General features: G+C 57.0%; 1 protein-coding gene across 1 annotated transcript; it reads right to left on the reverse strand.

Annotated features, from left to right (window-relative positions):
* Positions 1-244: 244 nt before the first annotated feature.
* PLA2G12A (phospholipase A2 group XIIA) lies at positions 245-8,589 on the reverse strand. The gene is made up of 4 exons (XM_055142186.1): positions 8,226-8,589; positions 3,548-3,624; positions 2,176-2,341; positions 245-1,485 (listed from the first exon to the last, which is right to left on the reverse strand). Exons 1-4 carry the CDS (start codon positions 8,434-8,436, stop codon positions 1,367-1,369), a joined length of 573 nt encoding a protein of 190 aa, XP_054998161.1. The 5' UTR covers positions 8,437-8,589; the 3' UTR covers positions 245-1,366.
* Between the last annotated feature and the right edge of the window lie 3,151 nt (positions 8,590-11,740).

Below are 11,740 nucleotides of genomic sequence, written 5' to 3' on the forward strand. Positions count from 1 at the left end.
TCTCCGGTGTTCTGAATTCTTCCTTGTCCTATATTCAACTCCATCCTTAACAGAGATGTGACTTTTCTACATCCTCCACCGGCTCTGGGATTTGCTCTTACACAGTAATATATGCTGGCAATCTATTAGACCACATAAATGAGAGTCTACCAAAGAAAGCTTCGGGAGTGAATCTTGCTTTGTCCCTCCTTTCGACTTCATAGTTAAGACCAGAAAAAAAAAAGAAAAAGAAAAAGAAAAAAACCAGTATCAAGAACCATTTTTATTAAGGCTGCTATTAGGAAAACGTTTAGTCTCTTAAAATATCCCCAAACTGGCTGTGAATAACACTTGTCATGCTAAGGAACAAAGTCAACAGCAGTGACACTTGATGTGAATGACAACATATTCATCTTTTATACAAGGTAGGGAAAGCTCACAGTCCGACGTGACATGTCACCTGAAAAATGGACATGTCCCTGCTTCTGCATGCTGTCCATCTGTCCATCTGCCCCTCCCGGGCACAGCACATAACACCCACATCTCCTGGATTCGCTCCCTGAGATCATCAGCTGATGGTTCCGACCGTGCAAGAGTCACAACACCTTTACCTGCGCCCAATTCTGTTACCAACAGAAATGCAACCTACCTCATATTCTCAGCAGGTCACAGAAAATAATTATGTGTTAAATAAAACACAGAGACAGGAGACTAAGAGTCTTCTAGGCATAAAGGTATGTTTAAAAATGCATACGATTTACTTCTCCGTGAGGAATTCCTGTATTTCCAACGAAGATCACGTAGAAAATGCCTTACAAGGAATTTCAGGTTTGACCTTCGTTCTCATTGTGGGGCCACACTTGGCAGTGCTGACTCCTGGCTCTGTGCTCAAGGCTGACTCCTGGCTCTGTGTTCAGGGGTAAAGTTACTCCTGGCTGTCTTCAGGGCTCACTCCTGGCTGTGTTGAGGGGTCCCTTCTAGGGGGTCTTGGGGGACCATCTGAGGTAGCCGGGACCAAACCTGAGTCAGCCACGTGCACGGCAGAACACAGGGCCCTCCCTGCCCTACTCTGGCTCCGGCCCGGCCTCCGTTCTCGGGTCAATCATCTGGCCGTGGAAACGGAGCAGCAAACAGTGTCTTTCTTTTTTTTCTTTTTGGGTCACACCCAGCGATGCACAGGGGTTACTCCTGGCTCTGCACTCAGGAATTACCCCTGGCGGTGCTCGGGGGACCCTATGGGATGCTGGGGATTGAACCCGGGTCAGCCGAGTGCAAGGCAAACGCCCTCCCCGCCGTGCTATCGCTCCAGCCCCCAGCAAGCAGTGTCTTGTGCAAACTCGGCGCTGTCACAGCGGAAGGCCGGGCGCTGGTGGGTCCGACTCCGGCCTCAGAGGTCGCTCCTCTGCTCGTGGCGGCACCAGCAGGCGGCGCGCTGGCTGTCCAGGTAGGGCCGGCAGCCCAGGTGCAGGACGCTGTCCAGCAGCAGCTCCACGGTGCTCTCGCAGGCTGTGGGGATAAGGCTGTCAGCGGGCGCACCCGGGGCACCTCTCCCCGCCCCACCAGGGTCCATGCGAGGACAAATGAAGCGATGGACAGCGAGTGCCCGCTTCCTCGCGCAGTGACCGTCACCTACAGACACCCCCACGGGAATGTCCTGTGAGTGACCATGTCACCCGTGACCACTCGACGAGGGCCCCCCCCCCCCCGCCCTCTGCCGGCTGAGTCCTCCCAGCGACTGCCAGGGCCCCGATACAGAGACGCAGAGGCACAGCTGAGGCTCAAGCCTTCTAGAACTTTCTACGTCTAAGCCCAAAGCGCTCCCCTTTTAGGGGGGTGTGAGTGTGAAGGAGTTGGGGTCACATCGGCTGTGTTCCAGTCTGGCTCTGCACTCAGGGGTCACTTCCGGCAAGGCTCAAGCGACGACCACAGGCAGTGCTGGGGACTGAACCTCAACCGGCCGAGGGCCAGGCGAGCGCCCCGCCCACCGTGCTGTCCATGTGCTACACGCTGAGCCCCCCGGGTCTGGGGTTTCATGCGTCCACTCCCACATGATCGGGGCCCGAGGCCTGGGTGGATTCTTCTCCCCTCCTGCGCCAGCCCCACGGGGAGGCCCCTGTGACTGTCACCGAGGAGGACAGGACGTCACCGCGTCCCCTCGACGGGCAGTGACCCCCAGCTCTCCCGGCCCCGCCTCACCCTGCACGTGCTGGGCCAGCCCCAGGGTCCTCTGCGCGTCGCGGCAGATCCTGGCCAGGCAGTACTGGAACTCCTCGTCACAGTCGCCCTTGGCCTTGCCGCAGGTCTCGTAGCACAGGTCGTGCTGGTTGCAGCACCTGGTCAGCGACGGGATCCCGACGTTGAGCTGTGGGAGGAGGGAGGGGCGGAGCTCGCGGGGGCCCTGCGGAGCCGCCCGCGCCAAAGTGCCGGGCTGTGCAAGGTCCCTCGGTCAGCGGCAAACAGGGCTTCCAAGGACCGAAACCCCGAAGCGAGTGCAAACAACAGAAAGCGAAGACCAGGCTCGCTCTGAACCCGGGCGCCTCTGCATTCTGGATGCTGCACAGCGTTTCGTGCCCCGGGCCCCGTAAAATGCCCTTTACTAAGTGTCACAGAAAACTTTCAAGTCCCGGCACTTAAATTTTATTTTGTGGTGGGGCTGGAGCAATAGCACAGCGGGTAGGGCGTTTGCCTTGCACGCGGGCGACCCGGGTTCGAATCCCAGCATCCCATATGGTCCCCTGAGCACCGCCAGGGGTAATTCCTGAGTGCATGAGCCAGGAGTAACCCCTGTGCATCGCCAGGTGTGACCCAAAAAGCAAAAAAAAAAAAAAAAAAATTATTTTGTGGTGGTTTTTGCAGCTTCATCTTTAAAAGTTCACCCAGTTCCTAAAGATACTAGGATTTTTTTTTAAAAAAAATCAAATCTGTAACATTATCATTAACCACTGTCAGTGGCTTTCCAAAAACCTCCCTTGTCTCAGAATCGCTCCATAAGCCTGTCTCTCCCCGGGTCACTTGGCCTGGACTCGCCTCCCGGCCACAAACACACCTAAACCCACTCAGCCTCGTCTCAGCCCGAGAATACCATGCTTGCTCCTGATAGTTTGGTCCTAGATGCTGTTCCCCTCCTGCCTCCTTAAGGCCTGGTCTCGGCACTAATATCACTTTACTGGTATAAGCGTCAGCAAGATTAAAAGCATGAAACAGGGACTGACCCCAGCTGGCTCTGTAAGAACTTATGTGGCGGGCCTGGAACAATACCACAGCGGGCAGGGCGTTTGCCTTGCACAGTGCTGACCCAGGTCTGATCCCCAGCATCCCATATGGTTCCCCGAGCACTGCCAGGAGTAAATCCTGAGTGCATGACCCGGGAGGAACCCCCAAGCATCACCGGGTGTAACCCAAAAAGAAAAAAAAAGAAAACTTATGTGGCTTCACTTTGAAAGGTAACCTTGATCACTGCAGGCAAGCGAGGTCGCTGGTGATTCTGAGGACGGAAGGAGAGTCCTGCCTGTCGGAAGCATCATGCAGCCTCCCTCTCAGGAAGTGAGAGGAGAGTCGCAACATTTACCTGGACACCGAACAGCGGAGAGCCACATCCATTGGGCGGAGACGGCTTATACCCGTATCGGGGGACAGGCTTAGACCCTGCAAACATAAACCACAAACAGCGTCATCGGCACCTTTCAGCGGGACAGGAAATACGCCCCACGCAGGCCCAGCACGCGTGAGACTGGCCGAGGAAACGGACAGCGTGGGCGCTCCACGGCGAAGGTCTCCGCTCCGACTCGCGTGCTGCAGCGGGGACAGTATGGGCCCTGCACCTGGCACGGCAAGGGTCAATCCCGGCACCCCGTATGGTCCCCGTGAGCCCTGCCAGGAGTGATCCTGGAGCACAGAGCCAGGAGTCAGCCCTGAGCATCAGCGGGCGGGGCCCAGCCCCCCGCTTCGACACAATGCCCTGTCCCCTAAGCCCTCCCGGACGTGCCCGACCCCCCTTCTGCAGGCCCCGGGACAGAGAGCCCACCCAGGCGTTGGAGGGTGCCGTTAAGTGCCCAGCCGAGGCCCCGAGAACAGGAAAGGCCCAGAAGTCAGATCTCCGTGTGGCAGGACCGCCTGTGGGAAGGGCGTCCACCTGCGACCACCACCCCCAGCCCTCCCCCCCCACACCCACAGATCTCGGACACTTCAGTGCAGGTCCAGTTGACTGTCCAAAATCAGGGTGGGGAGAAGGGGAGGCAATGCTCCTGGCAATAACCCTTCAGGGAAGTGACCACAGGGTCACGTTCTAGAATCCGAGTGGGGAATGTTCTAGCATGAGTGTGGGTTTTCGATATTTTGGTGCAAGTGGAGTAGGCTAGTGGTAAATTTAGGCTTTTGCGTTTGAGGTAACTGGGGAGATCTCCACAAAGTCAGTTAATGGGGATCGCGACGTCTGTCAAGTACACTAGAACAGGGGAAAATAACTTCGGCCGTGTAAGAGGCCGCTGTGAACTAAGCAAAAGCCCCACGCTGGCCGACGTGGCGTGGCGTACACCATACTATGAGGCGCGGAAGGGGGATGGGGGGGGGGAAAAGGGAAAAGGAAAAAGGAAAAAAAAGAGAGTTATGTACTTGTAGCAGTGGGGCTACATATCTCTTCATTCTCAGCAATGGAAAACTAATTATCAAATGCTTCCTTGGTAGTAGGTCTGTCTCTCTTGGGTGGAAACTCCAACAACTATAGTGAGTTTTGTGTTGAATTATGGAATGTAATCAAGGTAAAGAGAAAATGAAGTGAAATTCATTAGTTATACAGTAGGGGGTAGGGGGTGGGGGCGGGGGGTATACTGGGGTTTTTGGTGGTGGACTATGGGCACTGGTGAAGGGATGGGTGTTTGAATACTGTGTAACTGAGACATAAACCTGAGAACTTTGTAACTTTCCACATGGTGATTTAATAAAAAGTTAAAAAAAAAAAGAGGCCACTGCTCCTGGCGACCACACCCACTGAAGCCGGGCCACGCCCACTGCTGAGGAGGCCACGCCCCTTTGGGCCCCTGGTCACTGGCTGGAGATGGGGGTCTGGGGCCGTGCGCACAGCGAGCACTGAGGGCTGGGACGCTCAGTGAGGGGGAGTGGCGCACCTTAGAACGGGTGTGGGGACGAGAGCACGGCTTCCATGGTCCAGCACGCGCCTGGCCGGGAGGGCTGAGTGCCACAGGTCCCTGCTAGGTGTCCCCAGGGCCCGCCAGGGCCTGCGGGAGTCCGAGCACTTGAGCAGAACCGGCGGAACTGCTCACACAGGCCCCACTCGGGTGACCACGGCCAGTGTCGAGACGGGGCCTGCGGCCTGGTGGGCACAGGGCCATTTCCGGGTCGTTCTCCAGCACTGTGCCCGGGGCCTGGTCACTGCCGAATGCTCCCTGGCGGGTCCCCCTGCACACCGCCAGGGAAGTGAGCGCCTCTCTTCCCCGCGCACTGGCCCCCACGCGGGGGAATGGCCAGCTCCAGGCCGGGGGAAGCGCGAGTCTGACCCCAAAAACAAACACTCACGGGCTCCTGGACATTCCTAAGCATGGCCTGTCGACCCAGCGTACCAGAGACTCGGGGCGCCAGCCGGGCTCTCTGGGCGCTCAGCCTCGGACATGTCGGCCGCCCTCTGGGCAGTGCCCTCACCCCCCAGCGAGGACCCTGTCAGGAACCAGGCAATGCACTGGTGGCAGTGTCCAGTGCCCACCCCACCAGCGACCTCTTCCCTGGGTATGAGTAAGGCCCCGGGTTCCAACTCCAGCTCAGCCAGGAAGAGGAAAAAAAAAAAAAGCTGGGGGGGGGCAGAATGATAGGACAGCGGGGAGGGCGTTTGCCTTGCACATGGCTGACCCGGGTTCAATCCCCGGGATACTATGTGGCCCCCCAAGCACCGCCAGGAGTAATTTCTGAATGCAGAGCCAGGAGTAAACCCTGACCATTGCTGGGTGAGACCCAAAAAGCTTAAAAAAAAGGAGGAAGGCAGAAGTGACTTGTGCGGGGTGGGGGCACACGCCTGGCAGTGCCCAGGGGACCGTGTGGCACCAGGCCTGGCCTCCTGCGTGCAGCTGGCTGACCCAGCTCCCCGCTCAGGCCACCCTTTCGGGGTATTTTTGTTTTTTGTTTTTTTGCTTTTTGGGTCACACCTGGTGATGCTCAGGGGTCACTCCTGACTCTGCACTCAGGAATTACCCCTGGCGGTGTCAGGGGACCATATGGGATGCTGGGAATCGAACCCGGGTTGGCTGCATGCAAGGCAAACGCCCTACTCACTGTGTTATCGCTCCAGCCCCCTTTCGTTTGTTTTTATGGGTCACCTGCCACAGCGCCAGGACCCCCGTGCCCCAGGAAGATGCCACTCTCCAAGGCCTCCAGCCCGCTCGCCTTCAGACAGCCGGCAGAGCCTGTGGAGCGCTCCCACAGCCAGCCTTCCCGTCCCGTCAGTGGAAACTCCGGCCTTCCCCTGGCGACCTTCAGGGCTGGCCCGCACTCGCCCCTGGCCATGGCATGACTCCAACGGACAGCACTTTCCGACGTTCCCGTCCAGCACCGCCCCAGTAACGAGCCCTTCCTGCACAGCCCGGAGCCAGGTCCTGCTGAGACCTGCGAATGCTCCTTTCTCTGCTCCACTGTCTCCCAAACCAGGCCGAATTCCCCTGAGCACCGCCAGGAGTGAGCCCCGAGCACAGAGCCAGGAGTGAGCCCCGAGCACAGAGCCAGGAGTGAGCCCCGAGCACAGAGCCGGGAGTGAGCCCCGAGCACCACCCAGTATGACCCCCAAACAAAACAAAACAAAACCCCACTCAATCACTGTCCCTTCCCAGCCCCCTACCTGAGCACTGGGGTGCTCCTCTTCTGTCCACTGCTAACTCTCTTACACCGTAACAGGCACGCAAATGTCTACATACCTAAGGCGGGCAGGAGGCCAGGGCTGCTACCTGGGGAAGGCACCTTTTTATCTTCCAGTGATCGCTGTCCTGACAAGTCCCAGAAGGCAAACCCTCCCTCCTGACTGCAAGCCAGGGGAACATCTGGCCGAAAGTTGCAGAAGGACCTCGTTCTTTCTGCTGAACAATCTGCAAAAGGGTCATTCTTCATCTGCACTAACAAAAACCTAGAAATTCCTTCTAAAACTGGAATTCTTTCTAGAATTTAAATACAGGTGGCACTGGTGTTTTATAAGACATGATACCTTCAGAATGCCTCCACATGCAACCTGGCTTTACTTTTCATGTCAGGGAGCTGCCAAGTGTTAAGTAAGGCCAGATCTTGTCCAAATGACTTTTCTTCCCCCCACGCTGGCTTTTGGGCCACAATGGAGATGTTCAGGGTTTACTCCTGGCAGGCTAAGTAGGACCATATAGAGGTGCCAGAGATCAAACCTGGGTCAGCTGTGTGCAAGGCGGGTGCCCTCCTGGATGTACTACTGCTTGGGCCCTGTCCAGTTTCTTTTCTGGAAAACATCTCTTAAGTAACTGTCTTAGCACTGCGAATTTCCAAAGGAGTCCAATTACTCTGGATTAAAATATTTAAGCAAAGCGCCAGGAACTTCAAGAGATCACTTCCTGAAATACTGAGTTATTATTACCAACGATGTTCTCAAACAGAATTAAAGGTTTAAAATAATGGAACAATCACGGTGACTCAGTAAAAAAATTAATTAAAAAAATAATAACACTGGGAAAAAATGGAAGAAAAAAATTACAGTCCCCCAAAATGCAGAGGCGTCTAAAGAAAACTGTGCCTTCTGATCAGAACTCGCTCAACCACCGGGAACATCAAGTCTGTACTCAATATTCCGTACCTTTGCAGGGGTTTAAAAAAAGAAAAGAAAAAAAAAGAAAATCACAACCAGTGCTTGGGAAAGCTTGAAACGGCGCGCCCGGAGAAACAGCAACCCCGGGCGCGTCTCTGTGCGGTGCAGCTGGGGGTCCCCGGCCCAACCCGCAATCACCGTCACCGCACCTGTGCCCGGCCGCGCTCACCGTGGCCGCACCGCTGCCCGGCCCGCACTCACCGTGGCCGCACCGCTGCCCGGCCCGCACTCACCGTGGCCGCACCGCTGCCCGGCCCGCGCTCACCGTGGTCGCACCGCTGCCCGGCCCGCACTCACCGTCGCCGCACCTGTGCCCGGCCGCGCTCACCGTGGCCGCACCGCTGCCCGGCCCGCGCTCACCGTCGCCGCACCTGTGCCCGGCCCGCGCTCACCGTGGTCGCACCGCTGCCCGGCCCGCACTCACCGTCGCCGCACCTGTGCACGCACTGCCCGTCCCCGCCGCCCAGCAGATCGAGCGCGGCGCTCAGGTACGTGTCGATCTTGTGCACGCCGTCGCGGAGGGTCTTCAGGGCGTCCCTCCAGTCGGTGCTCGGCGCCTCCTCCTGGCCGCGCGCCGCGCCGGGCAGTAGCAGCAGCAGCAGCAGCAGCAGCCCCAGGTCGGGGAGCCGGGCCATGCGCGCACCAGCCGAGCGCCGGGACCGCCACGGGACCCGCGCTCGCTCCCAGGAGGCCTCCGGGGCGGGGCGGGGCTTCCGCGAGAGGGCGTGGCTTCAGGGGGTGTGCCTTTCGCGGGGCGGGGCTTTCGCGGGGCCGGGCCGCTGGGCGGGGCTTCCGAAGGGCCGCGCTGCGGGAGAGGAGCCGGGTCGGGCCGCCGGCCGGGGCTTCCGCGGGGCCGCGGCGTCGGCGAGGAGACCTACTCGGGCCGCTGGGCGGTGCTTCTGCGGGGCCCCGGCACTGGCGGGGAGGCCGAGTCGGGCCGATGGGCGGGGCTGCGGAGGGGCGGGGTCTCAGGGCGGGGCTTCCACTAGGCGGAGAGACCGGGCAGTTGGGCGGGGCTTCTACGGGGCTGGGCAGCAAGTGGGCGTGTTTTAGGGGGCGGGGTCGCAGGGCAGGCTTCCTATAGGCTGGGAAACCGGAAAATGGAGCGGGGCTTCTGCGGGGTTGGGCCGCTGGGCCACGCGCTCTGCCACATGCGCCTGCGCAGAGGCTCCCCTGCCGGCCGCGGTTCGTCCTCCTGTTCACGTGCTCCAGTCATGGGTCATGCTGTTCCCACGTTTCCCCAGTCTCCTTCTGTGGCGCCTCCCCCAGCAGAGCTGATCACGCTTCTCGGGATAAGAGAAAGCTCTCATTCTTTGAGTTGCGATCTTGGTCGTGTATTCCCCCGTCTTTTTTACCGATTTCGCCGTAGTTTCCGTCCGTTTATTGATTGTTCAGGAGTATGACCACCCACGCCCCAAGCGCATAGTCCAGCACTTGCTCAGCGCCAAGACCCTCTGCCCATTCCAGCCGCCCCGCCCCCTGTCCCGGCTTCGAAATCACTTCTTTGTAGAGAGTTTTTTTTTATTTTCAAAGAATTGTTCGCAGTAATTGATTACAATCAATATTTCAACACCCGTCCCACCACCATTACACCTTCCCACCACCATTATTTAGAATTTTCCCACCACCTCCCAAGCCTGCCCCAAAGGCAGATGCCAAATAGTTTATTTTGTATTGCTTGTTATGAAAAATTGACTAAAAATAATCCAAAAAGTTTTCCTGAGAGGAAAGTGTGAAAATTGTTGTAGCTCATCTTGGAGTCAATAAGTCCTTGTATCGGAGATCGTTAACATCTTAGAGTTTGAGTCTTGTGTGCATATATTTATTTTTTTAAATCAGATTGGTGTCTTCTACCTTGTGGTATGCTACTCCTGGCATATCAGTGGAAGGATTATTTGAGATGTCCCTGTGGTTTGATCAATGACGCTACACCTAGAACAAGAAAGGCGCCTTTTCCTCGATTTTGCTGATTTTGGGCGTCTGACTTGTTACTTGGGAGCATTATGAATGCAGGCAGCTGTGCTGGCTGTTCTGATTGCACCCGGCCATCCTCTTGCAATTGGGGTCGCGCCTGCCTCCTAGGCGGTCTCCAGAGCTTCACCGGGTTTGGACCACACTTCATCCTCGAAGCCCTGCCTGGCTCAGCTTGGTCACCCAAGGGTCTGGCGGCAGTGGGCTACAGATTTTCCAGGGGGTTCACCTTGCAGGTCAAGGGTTGTGGCCTTGGTTCCAGTTTGGTGTCCTGGCCCCACACTGGCTGCCGGGGAGGACACAGGACGGACAAGCCAAGGTCGACTGTCCCTGACTCACACCTGTGAGCTAAAGGCTGCTTTAGAAACTCTGCCAGAAAGAAACAATGGTTTGGAAATCAGAGTTTTCCTTTCTTCCCGGGTAAGGAGGGCACAGTCCTCTACTGCTGAATGCAGAGGCAGCGCAGAGAGAAAGTAAGGAAATCCCCTTTCCCTGCTCCTTTGTAACTTGATCACTCCAGTGTATGGAGTGTCTGACATTTTTGTGGTCCTCCTTCACACCTCCCCCACACCCGCCTCCAGCGCTATGCAGGAGCTTTAAATAACAGTCTGCCCGAGCTATAAATATCTGGTTACTATCTCTGCTGTAGGATCCAGCGTGATAATACAAGTTTGAGGAATAAGTAGTGCAGCCTTTCTAAAACTTTTCTCAGCATGTCCAGTTTGCGTGTTCCTCAGCAAGCTCTCCGGGGTACAGCGTTCCGGAATGCATCCCTCCTTACCAGGAGTTTCCTTTGGACTACCAGAGCTCTCCCCTGCAGGAACCCCCTTTGCAAGAATTTAGTCTTTGCCACAAATTAGAAGTAAGAGGGGCGGGAAAGATGGTCCAGTGAGTTAGGTGTTTGCCTTGCAAGCAGCTAACTGGGTTCTATCCCTGGCATAGCATATGGCACCCTGACCCCTGCCAGGAGCGATCCTTCATGGAAGATCCAGGAATGAGCCCTGAGCATGGCTGGGTGTGTCCCCCTGGCCCCCAAAATGGAAATAAGAAGAGGCATCCTCTCTTAAGGTAGTTACAGCCCAAGGCATGGGGACCCTGAGACCCTCAGCCAGGACCCCTGGGCACAGAGCTGGCACCCCAGTGGAAGAATGTTCTGGAAAGCCATTATCCCCTGTTTCAGAAAGATACTCAGTGAAACCAGGCTCCTCCTGCCAGCAAAAGGTGCCAAAGCTTGGGGCCAGAGAAATAGTACAGGAGGTAGGACGCTTGCCTTGCACACAGCTGACCCAGAGCCGATGCCCAGCATCCAATGTGGCCCCTGAGTACTGCTGGAGTAATTCCTGAGCATCACTAAGTCCCCCCACAATCCCCCACCCCCTTCACACCGCTAAAAAGATAACAGAGCTTGGGGCTAGTGAGTATAGCCGGGCGGGCGCTTGCTTTACATGCAGTCGACTCGAAATCAATACCCAGCACCCTTATGGTGCCCCAGGAGTGAGCCCTGCGTGTAGAAGTAGGAGTAAACCCTGAGCACTCCTGGGTGTCGCCCCAAATGAAGCTTAGTGTTAGAACAGCACATCTCAGGGGGCCGGGAAAGGGAAGAATCATTTCTTCAGCTCCTCTCTGGGCCTCCTGACCCTGGAGTGCTGGTGCTTCCACTGGCAAGAAATGCAACCTAGGTAAGCACAGTTACAGTCGGTCCTGGGACGCCTTCTGGGAACCCACGTCCACCCTTTCCCCTAACAGTGTAAAACAAACCTTCTCAGGGCTGGGGAAATAGTCCCACAGGGAGGCTTCTCGCCTTGCACCCGTCTGCCCCAGATTCGGTCCCCGAGCACCGCCAGGAGTGAGCCCTCAGCTCCTTTCGGAAGCCTGCCTCTCATCCCGCTTCAGTGAGGGGGTCTGCTTCCCATTCCCCCTCCAGTTAGGGGGGTCTGCCTCCTGTCCCCACTTTTCGCTCAGCACCGC

The sequence above is a fragment of the Sorex araneus genome, chromosome 6, assembly GCF_027595985.1.
Source record: "Sorex araneus isolate mSorAra2 chromosome 6, mSorAra2.pri, whole genome shotgun sequence".
Lineage (NCBI taxonomy): Eukaryota > Metazoa > Chordata > Mammalia > Eulipotyphla > Soricidae > Sorex > Sorex araneus.

What these genes read in the sequence shown, in the direction of transcription:
- PLA2G12A (XM_055142186.1), bottom strand. Translation starts at nt 8,436, where the DNA reads ATGGCCCGGCTCCCCGACCTGGGGCTGCTGCTGCTGCTGCTGCTGCTA. An exon ending in CTCCGCTGTTCGGTGTCCAG is followed by an intron (nt 2,342 to 3,547) that starts GTAAATGTTGCG and finishes CTCCTCCCACAG; the next exon opens with CTCAACGTCGGGATCCCGTC. An exon ending in GCTGGCCCAGCACGTGCAGG is followed by an intron (nt 1,486 to 2,175) that starts GTGAGGCGGGGC and finishes TTATCCCCACAG; the next exon opens with CCTGCGAGAGCACCGTGGAG.